Here is a 25,543-nt window from a genome sequence, read left to right as displayed (position 1 = left end):
TCATTGCGGAGGCTTCTCTTGTTCAACGTAATTTTTAATGGCTACATATAGGATTTGTGAACGTATATAGTTTATTTAATCAGCCCTCAATTGTTGGACATTTTTTTTATTATTACAAACAACACTGCAGTGACATTCTTAAAGCTAAATCATTTCCTTGGGATAAATTTCTAGAGGTGGAACTTTTGGTTCAAAAGGTATGTATGTCTTAAGCCTTTGAGGAAACACCGTTCTCCAGAAATGTACCAATTTATGTTCCCTCCCTTTTATCCTCGGTTTTGTCATCATTTTATATTGTCACTTGACAAAATCTTGGCTAATGTGAAAGGCAATTTTTTTTTAAATAAATTTATTTATTTATTTATTTTTGGCTGTGTTGGGTCTTTGTTTCTGTGTGAGGGCTTTCTCCAGTTGCGGCGAGCGGGGGCCACTCTTCATCGCGGTGCGCGGGCCTCTCATTGTCGCGGCCTCTCTTGTTGCGGAGCACAGGCTCCAGACGCGCAAGCTCAGTAGTTGTGGCTCACGGGCTTAGTTGCTCCGCGGCATGTGGGATCTTCCCAGACCAGGGCTCGAACCCGTGTCCCCTGCATTGGCAGGCGGATTCTTAACCACTGCGCCACCAGGGAAGCCCAGAAAGGCAATTTTATTTCAATAAACAGTAAAGAATTTTCATAATGAAAACAAAAATGTAAGGAGTTCCAAGTGAAAGTGGTATATTAAACATATGCCTATAAGTTTGCTTTCTCCCAAACTCCACTAAAACTACATCAAAGGGATTTTAAAAATAAATCAACAAAAACAAGAAGAACAGGAAATAAAATAACAGCAGCAACATATTGGAAGATGGAAAACAGATGAACAAGGATATTTCACTAGCCAGGCTATTAAAGCCAAATCCCAAACCAGCAGTGGAGAAATAGACCCAACCTGACTCACACCAAAGAATTCTCAGAAAAAAAAACAGGAACTGACACAAATTTAACACAAGCCCTTATTTTCCACTTGGATAACTGCTACAACCATTGAAACTTGTAACTTTATTTCCAACATAGATTCTTTCTAGTACATTCTACACAGTTCTGGCAAACATTTTTTTTTTAACACACATATATATTTTTAAACACATGTCTTATTTCACTTCACTGCCAAAAATTCTTGGTTGTCATGCTATATGTCCTTGAGAATGAAGTTCCAAGTTCCTTATTTAGCATACCCATCTCTCCATGACCCAGCTCCCATTTACCTCTTACTTATTCATTCAGAAAATGTTTATTGAGGGTCAGATATGTGCCAGACACTGTAGAAAGCAATAGGGGTACAATAATAAGCAAAAAGTGACACATCTCTGTTCTCATGGAGTTTATCATCTAATGGAAAAGACAAACATTAACCAAAGAATCTTGAACAAAATATAAAGGCAAAATTATAAGTGCTATTAAAAATAGGTACATGGAGCTATGAGAGTATATAATGGGGAAATGGGGAATATAAGGAAGATCAAGGAAGGCTTCCCTAAAGAACAGATGGTTGACCTGAGAGCTGATGGACAGAGGTTTACCAGGCAAAGGGACAGGATGGGACAAAAAGCATTTAGGACAGAAGCTACAGCATGTGCAAAGGCCCTGTGGTGGGAAAATCATAGCATACCTGAGAAAATGAAAGGCCAGCATGGAGAGGGAGGAGGAACATGCTATGAGATGAAAATGGAGACATAGGTAGGGCCCAGATCATACATGAGTCTTGCCATTTTAGCTACTCAAATAACCTAAGAGCAATGAGAAGCCACTGATATGACTGAAGAAGAGAGTTTTATGGACTGAATTGTGTCCCCCCCCCCTCAAAATTCGTATGTTGAGGCCTTAACCCCGCAATGTGACTGTATTTGAAGATAGGGCCTTTAAGTAAGTAATGAAGGTTAAGTGTAGTCATAAGGGTGGGATCCTAATCTAATAGGACTGGTGTACTTATTTTTTAAAAAACAAAAAAAGACAGGACACCAGAGATTGCTCTCTGTGTGCACGTGTGTACAGAGAAAAGGCCATATGAGGACACAGCAAGAAAGCAGCTGTCTAAAAACCACGGAAGAGAATTCTCTCCAGAAAGACTGCTGGCACCTTGATGTTGGGCTTCTGGCCTCCAGAACTATGAGAAAATTTCTATTGTTTTAGCCACCCAGTCTGTGGTATTCTATTATGGCAGCCCAGGCAGACTAATATAGGGAGTGACATTCTATTTGTATTTTGAATCAATCACTTTAGCTATTGTGTAGAAGACTTATTGGAAGGAGGCTGGGATGGATATAAGCGAATATGGAGATACCAATTAATAGATTCTTTCAAAAGTCCGGAGAAGAAATATTGGTAACTCTGATTAGGAAAGTGATGAGGACTTGCAGCGAAGTGGATTATTAGTTAGAAGTGATTTCAACTGTGAGTGACTAAATAAATAAATAAATAAATAACAGTATCTTACTTGAGATAGAAGTTTATTTCTCTTTCAGGTGAAAGTCCAGAAGTAGGTAATGCAGGACTGATATAGTGCTTCACAGTGCAAGGGACCCAGGCTTCTATTTTGCTCCACTATGTGTAGCCCCCATTCCTAAGGTCACCTCATGGTCCAAGATAACTGCTGCAGCTCCAGCCACCATGTCCAGATTCCTGCTAGCAAGAGGGAGGAAAAAGAGGAAGAATGAGACACCATTTCAATTTAAGGAAACTCTAAGGATATACGACACATTCTGTTGGCCAAAATTTAACTGGAAGGGAGGCTGGAAAATACAGTCTTTGTTCAGGGTGGCTGTGTGTCCAGCTAAAACTAGAAGGCTCTATTACTTACAGAAGGAGGAAACAGTTTGAAGGAGAGAACTCTTGTCACAGAAGAAGTATACAGGACCTAATGATGCATTGGACATGGGGCATGAGAGTAGCAGGAGTTGAAGTTTCTGGCTTCTTCTACCAGATGAGTGGATGTAGCTGTCATTCACTGAAATTAGACCCTAAATCTCCAATCTCTCACCACTCATCCCTGTTCCCCTTCCCTCATCCCCTCCAAATACAAATCTTAGACCTATTGAATTACCAGTCTTCTAAAATACATTAGAGATGCAGGTATGTGAGGCCTGAAGCACATACCATTTTGGGGGCCCATTCTAGGAGGGTGAATACAAAATCACAAATACGAAATTAACTGTAAGGCCTTGGAAGGGGCCTATGCAAGCAAGTGGCCCCCAAACTTAAACTTCATTCACTTTAGGGTGCTTTAAGCCTCACCTTTACTTTATGTATCACCAAGAACAAAATTGTAAGATGCTACGATTGCTAGGTGCATCCTGGTTTCAGAGAAGTTAAAGTGTTGGGGGGAAATGAATTTTGAAATCAGTGAAAGAAACTATTTGCAGATTTCAGAATTGGCCATTGTATTAGTCAGGGTTCTCCAGAGAGGGAGGGAGAGAGGGAGAGGGAGAGAGGGATTCCCACAGTCAGCTCAGCCATCTATAAGCTAGAGGGCCAGCGAAGCTGGTGGAGTAATTCCCGTCCAAGTCTGAAGGCCTGAGAACCAGGGGAGCCAATGGTATAAATCCCAGTGCAAAGGCAGAAGACCGCTGTGCCAGCTCAAGCAGGCAATCAGGAAGAAAAAGGGGGCGGGATGGGGGGCGATATCCTTCCTCTGCCTTTTGTTCTCTTCAGGCCCTCAACGGATTGGATGATGCCCACCCACATTGCGGAGGGATATCTACTTTGCCAAGTGCACTGATTCAGTGCTCTTCTCATCCAGAGACACCCTCATAGACACACCCAGAAGTAATGTTTAATCTAAGCAATTCGTGGAGAAGTCAACACATAAAATTAGTCATCACAGCTCTGTACATGTGCTCTTCCCTTTGCCTGAAAAGCCCTTCTTCTTTCCTCTTCCTTCTCCTGGAGAACTTTTAGCCATTCTTAAGACTCAGCTCTGAAGTTCCCTTCTCCGGGAAGCCTTCCTGGACACTTCCCAACTCTTGGGGAGATGCCTCACCCATAGCACCCAGTGTGGATTTATATGGGGTCCCTGTGACCCTGGTGAAAGCATCTGCTCACTAGTCCATCTGGCCTACAGGTCCCCAGCTCCCTGTGGGCAAGAATGACACCTAATTGATGTGTGTGCCACCAGCACCTAGCTTATGTCTTGTAGCCACTCAACACCTGTTTACAGAAGAGGGAGAGGGATAGGGGGAGGGGGTTCTTCTCCAGAAGGTAACCTGGCAGCACAAAATACCTATATTAGGCTAAAAAAAGGGTAACTCTCAAATAAAAGGAAAGAATGGCTCTTCTTTATTATCTATAACTGATGTAATTTTGCTCTAGAATAACCACCCCACTGAATAGTGGAAGGGTGAAAGGGAGAGGACAATGGGAGCTTAAACTTATCAGTTAAAGTTATCTTAGTCTCTTCAGGTTTAACTGCCCCTTTTGAGTAGTTGGTCTCTTTCAGGAAAATTCTCAGTCTCTCCTCCCTCTTCTCTCGCTTCTCCCTAAGATGGTATTCAATTGTACAGGGTATTCGTGTGATCTCACGGTAGGGTTGGGAAAACAAAGCCTCACTCTGCACACCTTTGAGTCCTCAGTAAGGTGATGCAGGTTTCATCTGGCCTTTTGTGGCCACGGGCTAGCAACCACTCCTGAGATCCAGGGTTCTAGCCATCTATCTCTGGTTGTAAAGCCCTCAAGCACTAGCTTAGCTGGTTTACCAGACTGTTCACCATTTCCAGTGGTACTTCCTTAGGGAACTATGAATGTGTACCTCCTCCAACTTGTACCCTGCAGGCCACTGAGAACCTCAAGATACCAAACTAGGCCCCCTCTGCCATTGAACACTGTTGCTCCTGAGTCGTATTCAAGGAGGCGCAAAGCTAAATGCAAGGCCTCTCCTCCTTTCTCATAGGAAAAGTGGACTGCCCATTCCAATCTCCTCCTGCTTTCCTACACCCCCTCCCCGCCCCCCATTCTGAAACTTCAGCCGGGGAGCCCTGCCAGAACAGGCTGGCTATGGCTGCCTGTCATACTTCCCCAAGCCCCTTCTTCTTCCCACGCTGCTCCAGATCAGAAGGGAGACTTTCTCTCCTTCCTACCCTCAGCAGGTACTTTCCTTATGTCATAGCCTCAGTGTTCTCTACCATATGGCGTATATCAAATGCCACTTTTAATTTTGCCAAGGTCTGGATTTTCAAATGTTAATGGAGCTTTACAATTTTATAAAACCTTTCTCCCTTGGTAGTGTCTGGCTTTTTCAAGACTACTGTGTTTCTTCGGATTCAAAAATCCTATTTTAGTAGTCAAAAGCTGCTTGCTTTCTTTTGCATTCCTGACATCACAGTTCTGTTTATCCTTTTGAGGCTAATAGATACTTCCGGGTGACCAAGGAGAAGGTCTCATTAGAAATGCTAAAAATATCAACATGTTTTTAAAAATTATTTCTTTTATACATTTTTCTTGGAGCTGCCAATCCCTTCATTCATTTTATATGGACTTTCTATCTCCCACATTATTTCCTGGAAGGTCAAATTTATCTCCGTTTTGGAGACACCAAGCGGAATATGATAAGCATCATGACTTTGAGTTTCAAACTTTGAGACAATCACTGCACAACAGAATTGAATGAATGTGCAATTTGGGTATGATCTCATAGATGACACGAATTGCGAAAAATCTTATAGTCCTTTGGCAGAACCTAAACTTTTGTAGCCCATCGAACCTCCAAGTCCCTCTAGTAAAAAAAAAACTTTCATGGTCTTCGATGTTGGGCTTCTGTCATGTGTATGTACTAAGTGTTAGGAGCCCACCTGAAGCCTGCTCCAACTGAGCCGACACTGATGACTAATGTGGTGCTTAGTCTGTGGCCCAAAGCTTAAGGCATTCACCTAGAACAGCCATTCTCAACTGGGGGTGAATCCTCACCTTTGGGCCCTGACACCATTTGACAATGTCTGGCCACATTTTGGTTGAGGGGCTACTAGTGTCTAGTGGGTAGAGGACAGGGTTGCTGCCAAACACTCCCCAATGCCCAGCGCAGCCTACCCACTGCAGGGAATTATCCAACTCCATATGTCAATATTTCTGAAGCTGAGAAACCCTTATACAGAAAATTCTTATTAGTTCTGAGTACTTCTCACCAAATCACTGTTTCCACTTTGGTCCAGGCCATGTACTCCCTGGATTACTACAATAGTCTCCTGGCTGGTTTCCTTGCTTCTCTATTTCCCACAGTTGGTTCTTCTTTTTTTTTTTTTTTTACTTTTTAAAAATTTAAGTTTTAATTTAAATACAGAAAAATTCATTATGTCCGGTGTACAGTTCCTATCACCACAACCAGGATACAGAATGGCAGCTCAATCTTCAACGTCTTTACTATGCTGTTTGGGTCTGTCCCTCACATGAGCCACTCTGGGCTTAATCTGAGTCTTGGCAGTGGTTTATATTGTAGTTAAGCTCTCTCTCAAAGTCTTTGCCATGCTCCTGTGGGTGTGTTCTGCACATGTGGAACTTGGGTATGTGCCCAGTGTCAATCCCAGTCTCTCCTCTTCAGGATTTCCTCTACACCCTCTGACTCCCAGAGGCCCCTTTCCCCGTTCTTCTGGCCTGAAAGATGGGGAGCTTCCAGAATATTTGCCCTCTACACCGCTGTGTCAGTCTGCGTGACTGAGCCTGTCCTTCAGGTAAAGTGACAAGAGAAAAGGGAGAAAAAAAATAACTGGGATATCGCCATCAATTTTTGTATAACAGGGACCTTTTTTCAAATTCCTCTATGCAGAAAAATGGATTTTTCTCTCAGGGTTTTAGGTGCTTGAGCCCCTGCCCTGCTGTAACAGTGCCAAGTTGATTGGTGTTGCCCTCAGGGCAGGGCTAGGAGAAAAAAAAGGGAGTTTCCTTCCACACTCTCCTTTCCCAGGGGCCCCTTTTCACCATCCCCAGGCTAGAAGGAAGGGTTCCTTTTGGAGGTTTTGCTGTCGCTGCTTCGCTGATTCAGACCACTCTCAAGTCAGGCAGTAAACGAGGAAAAAGAACTAGAAAACTTACCAGCACAATACCAGTCATTTGTCAAGTTCTGAGTTCCTGCTGTGTAAGGCCTAAAATTAAGGTGTAATATTATATGTTGTCTTGATATCTGGTGAAATCGGGAATGACCTAACTGCGAGTTTCTATCCCCACTCCTCTCCCACGGACAAGGTCCCCTAGCCAAACAACCCTCCTTATCAAGGGGACCAGGCACAGTGCCTGCTTATCCCTGAGTACCAGGTTTCAGTTTCCTTCCAGCTTGTGGAATTATTCAAATAAGCCTGTCACATCCTCCCGTAGGACCAGGGGGCACCTCACCCTCTTGATGCTACAAAGCCTGCCTCCCACAGCCTCTAGTTGTTCACTCTGTTCCCCAGGGCATGGCATTTGGTGTTCCCCTCCCCCAGACTGTGAGTGTATGTGACTAAAAAACTGCTGTCAATTTCACCTGTCCAGTATTGGGTGTTGTGTGTTCAGCCGTCTCCATAATCCTAGGGCGAGAATCCCTCCCTCACAAACAGGATGAAGAAGAGGTGATCAAAACACTTCCTTTCTCAATCCACTAGCTATTTTGCTATTATTTACTCTTCAGAGTCCTCTGGTAGTTGTTTTTCATATTCTCTCCAGAGCTTTTAGTTGTAATCAATGGGAGAGAAAGACTGCAACTTACTTACTCCATCTTGGCTGGCTCTGGAAGTCACTTTATCCCTACAAACACAACAGAAGGATCCTTTTAGAAGGACACTGAAGTCAGAATGATTCTGCTAGGGGCTCCCCTGGTGGCGCAGTGCTTAAGAATCCGCCTGCCAACGCAGGGGACACGGGTTCGAGCTCTGGTCCGGGAAGATCCCACATGCCACGGAGCAACTAAGCCCATGCGCCACAACTACTGAGCCTGCGCTCTAGAGCCCGCGAGCCACAACTACTGAGCCCGCGTGCCACACCTACTGAAGCCCGTGTGCTTAGAGCCCATGCTCTGCAACAAGAGAACCCACGGCAACGAAGAGTAGCCCCAGCTCACCGCAACTAGAGAAAGCCCGCGCACAGCAACGAAGACCCAACGCAGCCAAAAATAGATTAAAAATATAAATTAATTTTAAAAAATTGTTAAAAAGAATGATTCTGCTAAAATGCATAACAGGTCACGTCACTCCCCTGCTCAGTCTCTCCAATGGCACGTCCTTGTGATTATTTACAAGGCTGTACAGAATCCAGCCCTCTAATCCCTCTGACCACACCTACAACTCACTCGAGTCATTTGACTGCTGTTTTGTCCCCTGTAACAACATGCATGCTTCTGCCTCAGGGCCTTTGCAGTGCTATTCCCTCTGTGTGGGATGTTCCTCCAGATATCAACATGCTTAATCCGCACAGTTTCAAATCTTTGTTCAGACATGACCTTCCTAGTGAAGACTAGGACGACTTCCCTATTTAAAATAAAAATCCCTCATACCCTGCACTCCCAATCTCCCTTTTCCAATTCTTTCCCCCAGCACTGATCACCTTCTAACTTATAATATTTACTAATTTACTGTGCTATTGTCTGTTACCTCCTCCCCCCCATTAAAATGTTAGTTCTAGGATGGTAGGGATTTTAGTCTGTTTTGGATCTTGGCACCAGGACAGAGCCAATGGGTCCTCAATAACTATTTGTTGCATGAATGAATAAGTAAGAATATGTAAATAATAGAAACACTTTAGCATGGCTGCCAATACAGAGAATGGAGGACTTAGAAAAATTCAGGCCAGAAAAGATTATTCTAATTCTGATCTTCCCTCGATTTTTAATTAGAATACTCCTTTCCTTTCGACCCTGATCTTGTCTTGATGTCAAATGCTTCCCTGAGATAAAACACATTTCAGTGACCTCAACACAGCTTAGTATTTATAGGTTCTTGAGTTTTTAACAGGGGCTACCCAGGCAGAAAAGTGCTAGAAAACAGTTTGAACTTTTCCCCCTCGGAATAACCCAAGCCCAAACAGCATTCCCAAACCTCATTTAAAATAGATGTAATTTTTTTTTCCTGGTTCAAAGAATATTCTACAGACTGAGTTCAAGTAAAATTTCTGTACATAGTCTATATTCATTTTACACCTCCCACATAATAAAATAAATCACATTTTCATCATTGTCCTTTTCTTGTCAGTGTACTACGCTGCCCAACTTCTCTGGGTCTAACATGAGACCAGCCCATTTCATAGCCATTAACATTTGGGAAACATTAAAAGAACAACATGAAAGAGGAAAACAATGGCTTTACTATTTACCAGGCGAAATGTCATGTATCTAAATGTTAATTTTCTCACTTTTTCCTCCAATTCATCCTGTAGGTGGAGAGAAGAGATGGGAAAAGATGGGGGTGGGGGAGAATCTTTGTTAAAGTCTAATATAACTGTTCATGGACCGGTAAAAATCATTTTCTCTTCCACTATTTCTTATATGGTACTACATGTCAAATTTACCAGTTCCCTTGTCATAGTAAAAAGTATTGGGGCAGGGGGGCAGATCACTAAGAGAATGTAGTTGAGCTGTGGAATTTCTTGTAGCTAATCCTTCTAGTTTTCTAATTTATGAGAAAACATAGGTATTGTATCAAATTAATTTATATATTTTGAACTCTGATTTAATGCTACTTTTAACATGCTAACAATTCATTAAATTTAATATTAAACACAAACTTTAAAAATTCTAATAATTCAGTCTAATACTAATGAAGAAGGATGGAAGTGGGAGCATGTTCTGGAATTTTCTTTTTCTTTGCTTCTTTCACTCTTTTGGCAAATATGAATTGAGCATCTACTATGGACGGGGCATCATGCTAGAAGTTGGGGATAAGCTGTAAACACCGTGAGATCTTGCCTCAGGCAGCTTCTTTCATTGAAGGCACCTGTATGAATTCTGAGTTCGAACCTTAGTTCTTCTAAACTACTTTCCCCACCACATTCAAAAGTAAACTTGCTCCAATAAGTCGGCACCTCCTACAGAAACTTCTTAATGCGCGATTAGACAACGGCTCATGAGAGCACTCATCTAGACATCAATCATCATTCAATCATACTTCAATAAATAAACACCATTGAGAAAAGAAATGTATTAACCAAGTCCCAGAAGCTGGTGGGAGTCGGGGGTAGGGTTCCGGAGAGGGTGGGAGGGAAGCCAGGGTTAACGCACACATTTACCACTGAAATCGTTGACTCAATCATGTCACCAGGAAATTGATCTCAGAGCTTGAGGAAAGTTAAAAGAAAGCAAAAACTGGCTTTAAGAGTGTATTTTGGCACGGTCGCCCACTCCCAATCAGACAGGGCATCCTCCCCTACAGTAGTTGAAGAGCAAGCGGGCGTTCGCGTTTCGGCTAATTTTGAGCCGCGCAGCCCGCCGTCCACCGTCACGTGCCGGCCTGCCGCTGCCGCGTAGCTTGGTGGGGGCGACTCTGCCAGGCGCCGGGCAGGAAGGGAGGCGGCCGTCGTGCCATTCTTAAAGGGACCCGAGGGAAGGCGAAAGGCTGCTGACGGCCGGAAGGAAAATGGTGAGTTGCTGCCGGGGAGGGTGGGGGCTGGCCGGAGGGTTGGGCCAGCCCGCCGGGCTTTCCTGTTTGCCAGAACCGGTCTCGGCGGGCAGCTCCCGGGGTGGGTCGGCGGCCGCTTCCGGCCCGGCTGCTAGTGGGTACCCACAGTCTGAGTTTTGGCCTCCGCCCGCGGACGCTGCCGCCTCGACTAAGGGCAGCATCCTCCTGCCGGGCCCGGGGTCGAACCGCCCAGCGGGCTTGGCGACTAGGGTGCGGCCAGCGGGGGTGGGTGATTCTCACCGGGTCCTTCTGGATGGAGGGCTCTAGCTGCTGCTGCGCTGAAGGGTCGGAGGGGCCGGGGGTCTGGCCCAGCCGAGGGCTCCCCCAAACGCCGGCTTTTTTCCCAAGGGCCCGGGCCAGGCCCAAAGGGCCGGCGGACGCCGAGCACTTTCGGCCTGGCCGCCTTTGCGGGGGAGGGCTCGAATTCTGACTCCATTCTCCCGGCCTCGCCTTAGTTTCTTTTTCCTCCTTCCCCTGGCCTGCCTCTAAGGATTTCCCCTTATCCTTGCTTTCTTTGAGTTATGGCAGTTGGAAATCTTTTGACCCAGTGCTTTGGCCCTTGGCCTTAAAGTAACTGTCAAAAGCTTAGTTTTGCGTGGTCTGGGGGTTCTGGCTTCCGTCTCGTATGGGTTCGACCCCGCGCTCAAAAATAAAGTGGAGAATTAAATTAATTGCCCAACGAGGATCTCCTGGATCTTTCCCATCGGGTTTTAAAATATGTTTCTCGTGTCTTTAACTACAAGCAAAACACAAAACTCCCACTGTTCTATTCTCTGATCTCCCACTCATTGCTCAACCCACTTCCATCGAATAGATCTTGTCTTGGTCACTAAATCGAAGGGGCTCACTCTTCAATTCTCATGTTTCCTGACCTTTCATCTGCATTCTGGGTGTTGATCAAGCTTCTCTCTTTGAAGCATTTTCTTCCCTCGTGCTTCCCCCTTGGCTTCTAGGATACAGAACTGGTTTTTCTCCTATGTCGTCTCCTGTTGTTGGTCTGTCTGTGTCCCATGCATTTCTCCTTCCCTGTACATCACAAGTAGGAGTCCTCGGCTCCATCCTAATGCTTCATTTAACATGCTGTATTTTTTTCTCCTTCGTTTCTTACCTACACTCATAGCTTCAATTACCACTTACCTATATGTAGATGACTTGTGAATTTGTAGTGCAGACCTTGCTTCTGAGATCCAGCACAGATATTTATATCCTACTATTTAGTTAACATCCCCTGGGAAGCTTTTCCCCACTTGAGTGCCTCAAAGCCCCCTCAGTTTGTCCAAAATAGAACTCATCTCTTTCCCCTCAAACCTGGAGTTCCTCAGTGTTCCTTAACTTAGTGAAAGGTAGCACTGTTTAAGTCTTACACAAGCCAAAAAGCTTAGGAGTCACCTTTTTTACTGATCAACCCCTCCCAGTATTGTCTGTCACCAGCTCCTTTGTGGTGGTTAAGTGTGGGCTAAAGTCAGGCTGTCTGGCTTGAATCCTGGCTCCCCTAGTTGCGTAACTTTGGGGAATATACTTAACCTCTCTAAATCATAGTTTCTTGCAAATTGGGCATAATATAATACCCATCTAATGGGATTGTTTTGAGGATGAAGAGAGATCCATGTAAAATACATAGCACAGTGTTTACTCATAGCGTTTAATACACGTTAACAATTATTAACAGAATTCACCTACTTCTCTTTATCCTCATCAGTCTGTCTAAGCTACTTTTCATCTCTCACCTGGACTAGCCTTGTCAGTTAACTAGTCTTGGTCTGTTCAACCAGGTGCTCTGCCTGTTTCCTGCATGCAATCTGATTACTTTCCCTGTCACCACCTACTTAAAACACCTTAGTGGCTTCCCTTTGCTCATAGGATAGAGACCAAAATACTAAGTATGACCCAATGGGCCCTATGTGGTCCAGCCCCTGCCAGCCTTCTCTTGTATGTGTTACAGCTCGTTCTCTGTGCTTGAGTCACACTGGCCTTTCGTTATCTTAGATGTGCTGTGCTCACTTTAATCAAAGGGTCTTTACATAGGCAGTTTTGGTCCTTTAGATGCCTTTCAGGCAAGTCTCCTGTAACCGTGCTGTTGTCCATTAGTCATAAGTTCTCATAGCATCAAGTTTCTCTCCTTTCTAGCTCTTATCCTAGCTACAAACAAGTGTATATTTTTTTACCTGATGATTTTGATGTACGTCTGTTTTCTAATAGACTTTATAAGCTCCTTGAGAGGCCCATAGTTTTAATCTATTTATTTTATATCATTGTATCCCTAGCACTTAGCACGTGCTGACACTCATTAAATGTTCATTGTGTGGATTATCCAATAAATGACCACTTGAGTTCAACTCTCCACTTTGTATGTTAATATTTACCATATAGTGTTGTTTTCAGGGTGTTATACTGATTTTTAAATGCTTCTATTGACTGGAAGCATTAGAGTTGGCTGAGCCGTGGTCCTTTTTCTTGTAGGAAGGAATTTTTGGCCTTATTAAGGTATTGGGAGGGGTGAAAATGAAAAAAAAAAGCAATATAGATTAAATCACAGCATGTTTTTCACTTGGTTTACTATTCTTAGAGTGTCAGGATTGCACAAGCAGCTCTGGGTATCAGAACTGTAAGATAAGACTCGTGACAAATTGCTCTTTGCCTACAAAAATCTAAAGTATTTATTAGTTTCTACTAATGGGTTCTATCTTTGGTTGATGAAAGATTAGAAATTCTAGTTTTCTGATTTATATCTCTTTCTTGAAAGATAGGAAAAAATAGACTAGGCTTGAATACTGCTTTCAGGAAGCTCCATATGACTTAGCATTTCTTTCTCTAAAGAGAAGTAAAAGGATGGACATACATGACTCCTACAGGAGCCTAATTTATTGGATAATATGTATTGGTGGGATGTACTTTCTAATTGTATAAATAGCACATCCTATGGTAGATCATAACTTATATGTTACCAGTGTTATGAATTTAAAGGACAACTTAAAATTGATAGCTATTTACTGTTGTAACATATGCTCTTATTTACCCAACACAGGATGAAAAAGCAGGCTTTTATTAAATTTTCCTTTTAACTTAAAATTTGAAGCCTTAATTCTTTCGGATTGTAATGAGACATGTATTTGGCATTGGTCTCAAAACTCTTTTAATTTTCTGAAGAAGTGGGTGGTGGGGGGAGACCCATATATGAAGAGACCAAAGAATGTGGACCTTGTTTGGAACCTGACTCAATCAAACTCACTGTTAAAAAAGAAAAAAAAAAAAATTAAAACAATAGGGAAATTTGAACTTTGAACTCTACTTGAATAATTCACTGGAATTATTATTAGTTTTTTTTTAGGTGAGATAATGTTATTGTCCTTATGTTTTTAATGGCACATACTGTCATTTTATTAATACATATTAAAATATTTATAGTTAAAATGATTTTGGGCCTTTCCTATATGATGGTCCATGGGGGCAGTATTGAGGGTTTTGGATGAAATAAGATTAGCTATGTGTTGATAATGGTTGAAGCTGAGTGTTAAGCGCATAGGATTTCACTATACTATTCTCTACTTTTGTATGTGTTCAAAGTTTACACATTAAAGAAAAAGATTTCCATCCACATGCTTGCAATCAATAGTGCATTTGTACCACTAAAAGAAGAGTGCTTTTGATAATTTCCTTGCCAGATTTCTGGAGAAGAGTTTCTAATATTTTTTCATAATTTATAAAAGGTTCTTTGAGTGTTTATATTTGTTTCATCTGGTTTTGCTTTCATAATTCTTAATAGCTCCTTTTTTTTTGATCCCTGTAGTCATTTAATTAAGATATAAAATGTAATCGGTCTTTTATGGTTTATTTTTCATACTTTTGCTTCTTTTTATTTTTTCATAGTTGTGAGACTCAAAAATGAACTAAGGCCTTATTAACTCTAAGTGTAATAAGATGATTTTCCTGTTCTTGCTGCATAGTGCAAAAATATTATACTTTCTAACAGCATTGATCCTTGACTTTTCCCTTATTCTTCCCTTCCTCTACAGTTCTGATGAAATTCCACATTATTATGTGTCTAGTCCTTTGAGATATTTAGTAGCCAAAGAGAAAGTATACCCTACATGTAAGATGAACAAATGTGTATAATTTAATAATGTAGATACAAAGCTTGGTAGATTTAAAAGCTCTTTAAGTGTTCATGTGTTTCACATTAATACTTTCACATAATTATGACATTTGTAGGTGTCAGTATACCTTCTTAAAAGTATTAGGTTTTATAACTTTAACATGTACATATGTATATTGAAGTCATGGCATTTGATAACATGATTTTTTTCTTTTCTAGAGTGAGTCTTTGGTAGTTTGTGATGTTGCTGAAGATTTAGTGGAAAAGCTGAGAAAGTTTCGTTTTCGCAAAGAGACGAACAATGCTGCCATTATAAGTAAGCTAAAAGCGATTGTCTCCGTTACATGGTCTTAGTTTGGAGTTTGGCTTTATCCTATAGCTACATCGAATAACCTGAACCTTTAGAAAGTTACCTCCTCCAGTTTTAATTCCCCCCCCCACTTTTAAATTCCCCCCCCACTTGGTCATTTGTAGTGACCCATCCAACTCCATCCTTTAACTTCTCAGGGGACTAAAAATAGCCTGGCCATTCATCCTCAAACAGACACCTTTGCCTACACCTAAAGTGTTACAGTTCAGCATTGTGTTCAAAGTGATTTGAGATCTTAATTCAATTCTAGACTTGAACTCTAGTTTCATGGAGAGTACTTTTAAGTGTCACTGACTTTTGACAGTAGAAAGAATGATTTGTATATTGCCTCTTCCACTGTGAACTGTATGTGATGTTATGCAGATTTCTTTTATATTCTTAGGTAATATTTAATATGTGGGTAGTGATTTAGAAAGATAAAGGAAGGATGAGGGGGTGAGAATGTAAAACTCTATATGCTGTTAACAGAGATGCATCTGGCAGATGTGAATTAATGAGGTGGTGACAGCTTGTTGAATTATGGTTCTTTTACAAACAAATACTACAACGTAGGCATACAGTTCTTAAAAGTGACAATGTGTGTCAGCGCCATTTTGCCACAAAGAGTAAAGCTATTTGAGATCATATTGTGTCTCACAGGATTTACTTTGAAATTAGTGCAAAATAAAAAATTGGATAACTTTTCAGAGTAATGGAAAAGAATACAGGCATAGATTATCTAAACATATTTCAGTTTGGCTTTGGGCTCTGTTGCATGTATTTTAATAGAGATATCACTACTATTTGGTAATTCACTTTCTCAGAATACTCATACTGCACCATGAAATCCTGACTCTGGAGAAGCTGGGAATCTGGCGGTTGTTCTGTCCTGACCCTTGGTCCACGTTTCGCTTGCAATTCTAACCACGTGCAATAAACCAGTCTCAGTCACAATGACCTTTTCAGACCTTTTCTTATCATCTAGGAAGTGCATTTGAGTTACGAAGTTCTTCATATACACAGTAAATGTAAGGAGTTGCCATAAAGTTCTAAATTAGCAAATTAGGTGCTGGGAATTCTGGGTAAAAGCTTTTAAATGCTGACTGCTTGTAGAGTCAAGCTTGTGTTTTATGCTTGTGTTTCTTCCTGTTTTAATTTTGGATGCCAGAAAAAGGGCTAGGACTCTGCAGGTTGGGTAGATCAAGTCACATTAGAATTACAGTTTACTCATACTATATTTTTATTTTAGTGAAAATTGATAAGGATAAACGCCTGGTGGTGCTGGATGAAGAGCTTGAGGTTTGTTGGATCAGCTAAATATAGTTTTATCATTAAGCAATTATTATTGCCCAAAAGATGTCATATTAGTTACAGTTACTTCTAAAGCGCGTTCTAAACCTTTAGACATGATCATTATGCATGAAAAGCATGTGCTAATTATTGTGTAGTGCATTGTCTTGCTAATATAATCACCTTCCATAAAACATTAATGAAATTCAGGGTAATAAGTAGTAGAAGTTAGGGCTATATGTCTGGTAAAAACTGAATCAACTTTATAACTTGCTTCTAAATTGGTTGGCCAGTAATTAAAAACTAAAGCCCTTTAACCAAAGTATTTAGTTTGTCAAGTTAAGTAACTAATTTAGAGTGAAAAGAAATTAACTTTTTAACCCTAAATCAGATATTGTTGTTGCTCTGAGGAGTTGGCTTATCTCACTCAGTATTTCCTGACAATTGGAACATGAGCATAGACTACTCTGCCTCTCAGCCCCATGTTTAGTTAATACACGGAGCTAAACTGAGTGGGCTGGAGTAGGCTTTCATTGCACTGAGGTTTTAATAACCTCAGCTTATGTACAATTTAGTAAAATAAAATTTTATGTTATGGTATAAGGTTATGAATTTATACCTATTAGTAGAATAGGTGCTTGATATATCTCTTAAGAACTTATGGGTAAGAAAATGTTTAAAAGGTGTTTTCTTTATGGTTCCAGGGCATTTCACCAGATGAACTTAAAGATGAACTACCTGAACGACAACCTCGATATCCTTTTCTTAGTGCTTTAGAAAGATTTGTTTTTTGAAGTGGTCACAATTTTATTTATGAAGTTCATTTGTTCAACTTTTAAAAGACATATTTTACAAAATTTTCTTCTACACCATGATCATGACCAAATTATTCAATAAAATATATGCTCGTATTGGAAAAGAACCAAAAAATTAATATTATTTTTAAAAAGTTCCTTTTATTATTACATGTTTATAATAAAAATTGAGAAAGAAAAAATCCATATTAAATCTATACTTTTAATAAATTTATTTGTGAGAGAGTATAAGATGTTATAACTTTTTTGGGGGGCCCATTTATAATTTTGTGGAAAGATAATGAATAATGAAGGTGTGGCCTAAATGGATAGGATAGAAATTTGCCACCCACTAGCTCCCCTCATGCGTATTTTCTTTCAGAACTTTGTTGATAAGTACTTGTCTCAAACAGAGCAGTAATTTTAGTTTCCTTAACTTGAGAAAAACCTTCATTGTATATAGTTATAAGTATCAACATGATGATGGAAGAGTTTCATACCCTCTGTGCTTTATTTTCTCCAGTCCTGTTGGTAAGTGAATTTCTTTAAATAGTGCATATTTGGTTCTGATCAAATTAAACCATTTTTATACTAGACACATTTTATGCTCGTTTTAAGGAGGAAAAGTGTTGAATAACCTAAATTGCAGTATATGCGCACACACATACACACATCATAAATGCATCCCTAAAAAGAAGTTACTATAAAGCATCATCTCTTAGAACTTGCTTTTCTTAGGATAGATTCCTAGAAGTGTAGTTAGGTCAAATTGTACAGACGTTTTAAGGAACTAGAAATGTAATGACATTTTAAAATATCAAAAGTACATTTTCTTCTGTATTTTAATTTTATTTATAAGTATGTGAACTATGCGTATGATTATGATACATATTTGGTGTTTATCTTTAAAATAGTAGTTACCAATGATATGCCTATAATCTTGAGAATAGTCCCAGAGTAGCTTACATTGGATATTAAAATGGCTTACTGGTATTTAAAGTATCCATTATCACCAGAACTCCCACTGCCACTACCATTCAAGCCCACAATAAAGTTTCTGCTCACTGAACTCCTCCCTGAACTTTATTATTTGTATCATTTATGTAGCACTTAAAATATACTGCAGTCTATTTTTTAATTAATATGTAAACAGAGCGTAACCTTTTTTCAGAGTCAATCTCCTGACACTACTGACCCAACAACATCCCAAAACCTACATATATTAGGCCTCTGTAAAATTGATCTTGATATTTACCGTCAAAACTAAGTGCTGAAAAGTTTTAAAGTATTTGCAAGGCTCTAAAAGTCAAGATCTGTAGAGATCTAGCCTCATTTATTTTTGCTGACCTAAAGCCTTGTTCATTAGTAATATAGCTGTTTCTCTTTGTGCAGGCAGTATGCAGTGTAAGACTCTCAAAATACAGCCTTTACACATTTAGACAGAAGTTTTTGTAAACCTGATAGCATAGGAAATCCTAAATGTGTCATTTTTATAAAGTAAATAATGAAAACTCATCACTTTTTCAAAATTTAAGTCTCATTTCTACTCTGATCTCTCTCTTCCAGGATGTAAGCCTGAACAACAGATGATGTATGCTGGGAGTAAGAATAAGCTAGTCCAAACAGCTGAACTCACCAAGGTGGTATTTATATTTGACTAACTTGAGACAATTTTTCCCCTTTGTAAATAGAGCAATACCCAGGTAATCTGAAGAGTTAAGTATTTCTTTATGTAGATGAAAGTTATTTAGAACAGAGCAGTAAACTAGAGCTTTTTATTAGTTGGAAATAGAATGATAGAAGTCTTTAACCAAAAGTGTGTTTTTGGAATGAAAATTATAAGTTGATTACAAGAACTCATATTCAAAATATAGGCAGCTTTAGAAAACTACTCAATCTATTGAGAATTTTTCATCTTCCATAATGTAATTTCTAGTAGATAAATGCAGCATTTGAAGCTTCTCTGAGCCCTTTACCATAGACTAAATGAAACAAATTCTGTGCAGGAATTCCATACTATGCAGTTAACTGTATTGTTTCCAAATCTAAAATTAAATTTTTAAGAATATGTGTTAGCTTTATTAAGTTAGAACATTCTGTTTCATATGAGACACCTGCTTCAAGATTTAACATGTTCCCATTGTTTTATGGCATTTTTGAAGGTTAAAGGTAAGAGTGGTACTTGCTTTCAAACTTTATTTAACTTCCATGTATTAGTTTGAGTTGAAAAAGTATATACATTTAACGTTTTGAAATAGAATTTTACATCACTGGAATGGTATTAAATAATATTTCCTTTCAGGTTTTATTTTAAGGAGAGCATCGGGGTTTTCCCCTTGGGTGCTTAATTATCAAGCCAGGCGATGTTTTTAAGTGCCCTCTGCTTTTTCCCTTTAGCCCACATGATTGTCATTGATACCACCCACTTATAGACACTACTTACCCTCATGTGTACCACGGGAACATGCTGGAGTTGCTCTAAGGGGATTGGGTGGGTAGGAAGGAGCTCTGTTAACAGGCTCATGTCTGTTCTAATCCTAGGCATGCCCTAAAGTGCTGGCATTAAGGCATTACAATTTACAAGTTACTTTTACAAATAATCTGATTGAATCCTCACCACAACTCTGTAAGTTGATGGTGAAACTCCTGTTCTTAGCTGGGGAAACTGAGGTTCAGAGGATGAATGACTTGCCTAGGGTTGTATATTAGTACATTTCAGAGCTAGGATTCAAACTTTCATCTGGCCTCAAATCCCATCCTTTCTGCTGTATTACATTGTCTTTTTATAGCCGTTATACTTTGGGCCTGTGTGTGTTCAGATTCTGGCTAGAGATTTGTGGCTGTGGACCACTAATCTATCCTTATAAAAACACCTGGTATTTCCTCCACCTGTGGAGGATCAGCACCGGTCCTTCCAGTTCCTAACTGGATTGATTTTAAGTGTGTATACTTGGCTCTCTCTTTTAGTGGGTAATATTTACAAAACTACTCTTTTGGAACATTTGTAGATTTGTGCTTTTAAGAGTTTTGATTTTATGCTGTCTTGATTGCTAAACTTTGGTAACTGAGGCCCTAGCACTTAAAGAAACGTAAAGGTATATCTAATTTACACAGATTAAGTAATGACCAACATGAAAGGAAGGAGAATTTGGTATTTAATACTCAAATATACAAAATATTTGATTTTTTTCTTAAGGTATTTGAAATAAGAAATACCGAAGACCTAACTGAAGAATGGTTACGTGAGAAACTTGGATTTTTCCACTAATGTGAACTTCTGTGTTTCTAAAGTATTTATGTATTAACCTGACCATACTGGAACCAGACATAAATACTTATTTATGCCTAAAAATGCACTGTTATTTACAGTTTGTTACCTGCAGTAAAGAAAAATTCTTCATTTGTTCAAAGTTTGAACAAAGGGGAAATCATCTTCATAGTAATGAAACTTTGTAAAGTGTTTCCTTATATTTGTAATTGTTAGGTGGACTACTTTCTCTCCAGGGACTTTTTGCACTCTTGTGACTAATTTCTATAACTTATGGTTCAGAATTTGTTACTATTTACAGACACCATTGGAAAGTGGGTATTAGATTGTGATAGACAACAGTTGCCTCCTTTTGACAAATACTGGATATTAGCAGTTTATATATGAAAATAGCATATTATCACTTGTCAAATCTTTGAAATCAATTTGGGATGAAAGACTTGAGTGACCCAATTTTGAGCCATGAATAATAACTTACTATAGTATAATCTGCATTACAAGCATTTTTTTCATCAATTCCATGCCTTCTTAATTTTCTATATCCTTTTAATCAAGTCCAGAAACTTTTCATCAATCGCTTGTTCTTAAGGTCTGGAAGTTAGATTTTATAATAAAGTTATGACTATTAGGTTCTCTTCTTATGGAAAATAGCATTTTAGTCTTAGAAATTGATGGATTGTAACTAATTAAGGGCCTCATTCCTGGTTGTGTCATTTCTAGATAGTTTTGAATCTAGGTTAATAACACTTTATTTATAAAGCACCTCTTAATGTTGTCCTGTGAATACTAATTATTTTACATGTGTTAATACTGTGCCTTTGATTTGTTAGCTTTAAATTTAGTTTAAGACTTTTACACTGCCAGTATTCCAGATTTGGTGAAATTAATACTTTTGTAAAGGGTCCAAGTAAAACAATTTTCTAATATGTGTATCTGAAGTTTGTAATAAAATCAACTTGATATTTTAAAAATTCCAACTATCTACTGGCATTGGTGAATATATGGCAGTTGAGAGTTATAATTTGGGGCATATTTGTGATTAGTTTTGTGCCATAGGAAAAAAAATGGTTATCTTAAAACCTTGGCCATAGTTAATAACATTAACACATCAATAGAAATCTCATCTTACATCCTAAATGTCAGAAGATATTCTAAACTGGACACCTGTCTTGTTAGATGATGGCATCCTTGGCATTTTTAAAGCAAGGATTCTGATATATAGTGTACTTTAAAAACATATGAGTAACTGTTTAAGATTATCTTGACATTAATTTGACAAAAGGTCTTGAGACTCTAAAGACTACCCAGATTTGGTGAGTGAATTCTTATGTTAAGAATATCTTAATCATTTCAGAACTAGCAAAGGCTTTTTTTTTATGTTGGCGTATCTCCCATTCATATGTGCTTTGTATTTTTTTAACGTTTCTGTGCCAACTTTAATAAAGAGGTGAAGATAGTTGGAATTTTCACATATTGAATCTTCTATTCCAACACTGTTTGGCTTCACTAATCTAAAAAACAGGAAGCAATAGGAAGTTAGTTGGAGATGAGGAAGTGCTAGAGGGGGTATTTGTTTTGGTTAAGGAATGGGAAGGGTTCTTTATTCCAATTTCCAGAGAGAGAGAACTTCACCCAGGAAGTTTAAGAATTCTTTAAACAGCTATTTTGATATTGGAGAATAATGCTTATAATTCTGCAGAAATGCAAATGTAATCCAAGTGACTGGACACTTCTTCTGATGTTTTTGAATGAAGGAAATGAGATTTTGTTTCATCAGGCTCACAGCAATAAGAGAATCTAGGGCTGCAAGAATGTATTTTTTAGTGAGGTTCCTTATTTTGTCTTTCACGTTTTAGTTGTTTTTTTTGTTGTTGTTGTTGTTTTAATTTAATTGGAAGGTCCTCCATAATGTCAGATAATATTGACCTCCATACACAGAACTCTTAGTTCCCCTGTTCTCTAACAGGGACAAAGAGCTGTGATAAACCATGCTTTTTTGAGTTTGTCTGACTCCTTATCGATAACATGTATTTTTGCAAGACAGTAGATGAGGTTAGGGGATCAGTAGAACATTTTTTTCACTTCCTTGGTCCTATAGGGAGAGTATTAGATTCCTTGTCCTAGAGTGTTCTCTGTTTTTTATATATATTTCCCTTTCATCTAACCAAATTTTGCATTGTTCTAAGTATATTTCCTATTTAATCTCTTTTTCTGCCTTCTCCCTAATAGTAACTCCAGATTTTGTAATTCCAGTTTTTACATTCCTTTTCTGGTACAGCCATTCCCATTCAGCCTTCAAACTTCATCTTTCCTTTTTGGCAGCAGCTTTTTTCCTGGGAACCTCCTTCATGGTCTTCTAAGTCACCATTAGTTTTGAAATTGTTGGCCTTGTATAAGTTCTGCATAGCATCTAATGTTGTCAAAATAGAACTGACTCGTAATCATAGCATGTTTTTTAGTATGGTTTTTGTGGCAACATAAATGACATATGAAGAATACTGTTCTCAGGTTACTATGCTGAAATTCCAAAATGTCAAAGAGTTTTGAATAGTATTCACTTTGTTCTGGTATTGAAGCAATTATGTTAGGAAAAAAGTTGTTTGACTAGCTGTTTTTGTTCAATTGACTTCTAAAATAAATGTTCAAATTGTCTATTTCTAAAAAGTTTACTAAATGCCTAGTGCAGTTAAACATACTCTTGTTTAAGAGGGTGTTGCTGAATTTTGTATTGTCATTACTAAATGATCTTTGTAGCAAAATGTCAGCACTTTTCTCTCCCTTTTTGTCTCCTATTTTCAGGAGTCGAACGTAGCCATAAACTGTATCCTGGTCTGACACTTTAAAAATTTTCCAGTTAAAGGAGTTTATTGCCAAATTAAATTTGGCTGTCTTTGTTCCCCACTCATATAGACAGTAAGGAAGGCGTTCTTAAAAATATGTCTGGACTACCTTAAAACACGAGCAATGTCAGTAATCCATCATTAATCCATAATGTGGACTAGTGATGAAAAGATATTTTCATAAGAGTTTCAATGCTGATATTTGGTGGAAGTAGAGAGTAACTCGTAATCTATCAATTCAAATATTCTTAGTACGGTTGCTTTCCCTGTTTGTTCAATAGACTGATAATACTGGAATCTACAGAATTTGAGCCTTTACAACTTATGTGAAGAAGTATCTCAAACATTTCTGGACGAATCTTATTTTGTATTTCTGGAAAAATGTAACTCTTTTAGGCCACTTAACATCAGTGCTCCCAAGTTGAATATTCTTGAGAAACTTGTTTCTTATTATGCCATTTGACATTTCAAATCAGTGATCATCTTCCTATGATATTTAAAACAACTACATTAAGGTTGTGATAGAAACTGTGTTTTCTTGCTTTTTGGAGTATAGTTCATACACGTGTAATTACTTGAATATTGTTTGAGATCACTAACATGCCAGGGTAGTTCCCACTGATTTAGGTGGTCCAATGTAATCTCATTCAGGAGGCTTGAAACATTAATGGTTTAGTCTTGTGAATTTTAACAGTTTCCTGTCATCGTTTAACAAAATCAACAGCTGGCACAACTTCTGAAGCTGTGGTTTCGGTCTGTGCGAGTTCATATTGCATGTTTATTTTGGACAGTCTTCTGTTAAGCATGGTGCTTGTACTGGTTTAAATAAAATGTTAACATGAAAGGACTTCTAGCTTTTCATTGTTTACTCGCCTCCTTTCCCTTTTGGAGTTACTATTACCTGCCTGGCTCAATTGTGGCATCTGTGTGAACCACACAGATTCAGTTGTTTACTTTATCTGGAAAAACCGAGAGGCAAAATAAGCGGATCACTTGGCAAAAGTAGGAAGGGGGGAGGGAAAATATAACGAGATTATAAAAATTTCTAGAACTTGGTCTGATACTAAAATGGTTTGTAGGGGCAGAGGGCATTATTTCAAATGATGAACCCTTGCTTTCAAAGGGAAGACTGTAAGTTAGAGGGTCTGTGTATTTTGTAAGAAATCAAATTAAATGGAAGGATCTTTCATTGAATATAGTTTATCACCATTTATTAAACGTCCGTTAAAGACCCATTCTGCCTATATCACAGACTGTTGTCCGTGGTTTGTGTGTCGTGGGTATCTCTTGAATACAAATCAACAGTACTTACATAGTATTTAGACTTTACCATATACTTCTTGTGATTGACTATGTAGTAGTCACAGTTTGTTTACAGTTGTGAAAGGAGCTGTTTTTGCCTTCCTATATTCAAGAATCTCACAAGGAGAATTGGCCAGAGGAAACATCTTCCTTATTTCTCAAATTTAGCCATTTAGCTACTCAAACGGCCAGCTCCTAAATTTTTTCACCTTCATTGTCTTTTTGTCCTTTTCAGTTTTCAGCAGCAAAAAGCATTTCTAATCACTTACCCTCAGTGAGGGCCCACTCTCATTTGCATGAGGGCGCACCCTGAGTGGATACTCTCTCCTTGTGCAGTTTATTTTTAGCTATGTTGGGAAGCCAGTTAGATGAAAGATCTTATCGCTGAGCGTCAGGGAGTTCTCTCATCCTTTGCTTGAGATCTGCCCCTAGGCTACATGAAAGCTCCCTGCTGAGGTAACCCTCTTTTCCAATTACAGGAAAGAAAAAGCAGAATGTCTAGGTTGCATCCAAAAGCCACCTTGTGGTGCCCCGACAAAGCAGGGGGAAGGCTGTGTGTGTGTGTGTGTGTGTGTGTGTGTGTGTGTGTGTGTGTGTGTGTGTGTGTGTGTGTGTGTGTGTGTCAGCGAGGGGGGCGGTGGTTTCTAGACACTGTTACCTACACAATTGAGTATAGATTCTGTTACCCTGGAATTAAGTCCTGCCGTATTGTGACCTATTCCTTACCTGTAATGGATGGCGGATCCCAATACACCACAGACTTTTGTTAGGTAGAAATACCCCTGCCACTGCTCCTTGCTGAAGGGGCAAGCCTTTAGGCAGCCATGATTTGTCCCACATGGCTGTACTTTCCTGTCTGCAGCTCCCTCCCCATCATCAGTACACACAGGATCTCTCCCAAGGGCCACCAGCCTCTAAGATGTTGCCTAACTGGTACCAAACACTGAGCTGGGCCAATTGCTTTCCCAGTGTCAGTCTTGTTACTTTATAAAGAGGTACAATTCAAT

The 25,543-nt window shown here is 39.3% G+C and overlaps 1 protein-coding gene across 2 annotated transcripts; it reads left to right on the top strand.

Annotated features, from left to right (window-relative positions):
- Nucleotides 1-10,450: 10,450 nt before the first annotated feature.
- On the top strand, nucleotides 10,451-24,067 carry GMFB (glia maturation factor beta). Of its 2 annotated transcripts, XM_061182580.1 has the most exons (7): nucleotides 10,451-10,561; nucleotides 14,913-15,009; nucleotides 16,292-16,341; nucleotides 17,037-17,086; nucleotides 17,575-17,657; nucleotides 18,693-18,766; nucleotides 20,323-24,067. In XM_061182580.1, the coding sequence occupies exons 1-7, from the start codon at nucleotides 10,559-10,561 to the stop codon at nucleotides 20,392-20,394; spliced, it is 429 nt and encodes a 142-aa protein (XP_061038563.1). In that variant the 5' UTR covers nucleotides 10,451-10,558; the 3' UTR covers nucleotides 20,395-24,067. The 2 variants fall into 2 exon arrangements, with proteins under 2 accessions (XP_061038563.1, XP_061038564.1); XM_061182581.1 differs by lacking the exon at nucleotides 20,323-24,067 and having other exon boundaries at nucleotides 17,037-17,087; nucleotides 17,574-17,657; nucleotides 18,693-18,716.
- Nucleotides 24,068-25,543: the final 1,476 nt, after the last annotated feature.

This window comes from Eubalaena glacialis, chromosome 2 (genome assembly GCF_028564815.1).
Source record: "Eubalaena glacialis isolate mEubGla1 chromosome 2, mEubGla1.1.hap2.+ XY, whole genome shotgun sequence".
NCBI lineage: Eukaryota > Metazoa > Chordata > Mammalia > Artiodactyla > Balaenidae > Eubalaena > Eubalaena glacialis.
Note: the sequence above shows the minus strand (reverse complement) of the source record. Positions and strands in the feature narration are given on the sequence as shown.

Excerpts from the sequence above, each read along its gene's own strand:
- GMFB (XM_061182580.1), top strand. Across the intron at positions 17,087-17,574 it reads CTACCTGAACGACAACCTCG|CTTCATTGTATATAGTTATA; the intron begins ATATCCTTTTCT and ends CTTGAGAAAAAC. Across the intron at positions 18,767-20,322 it reads AAACAGCTGAACTCACCAAG|GTATTTGAAATAAGAAATAC; the intron begins GTGGTATTTATA and ends TTTTTTCTTAAG.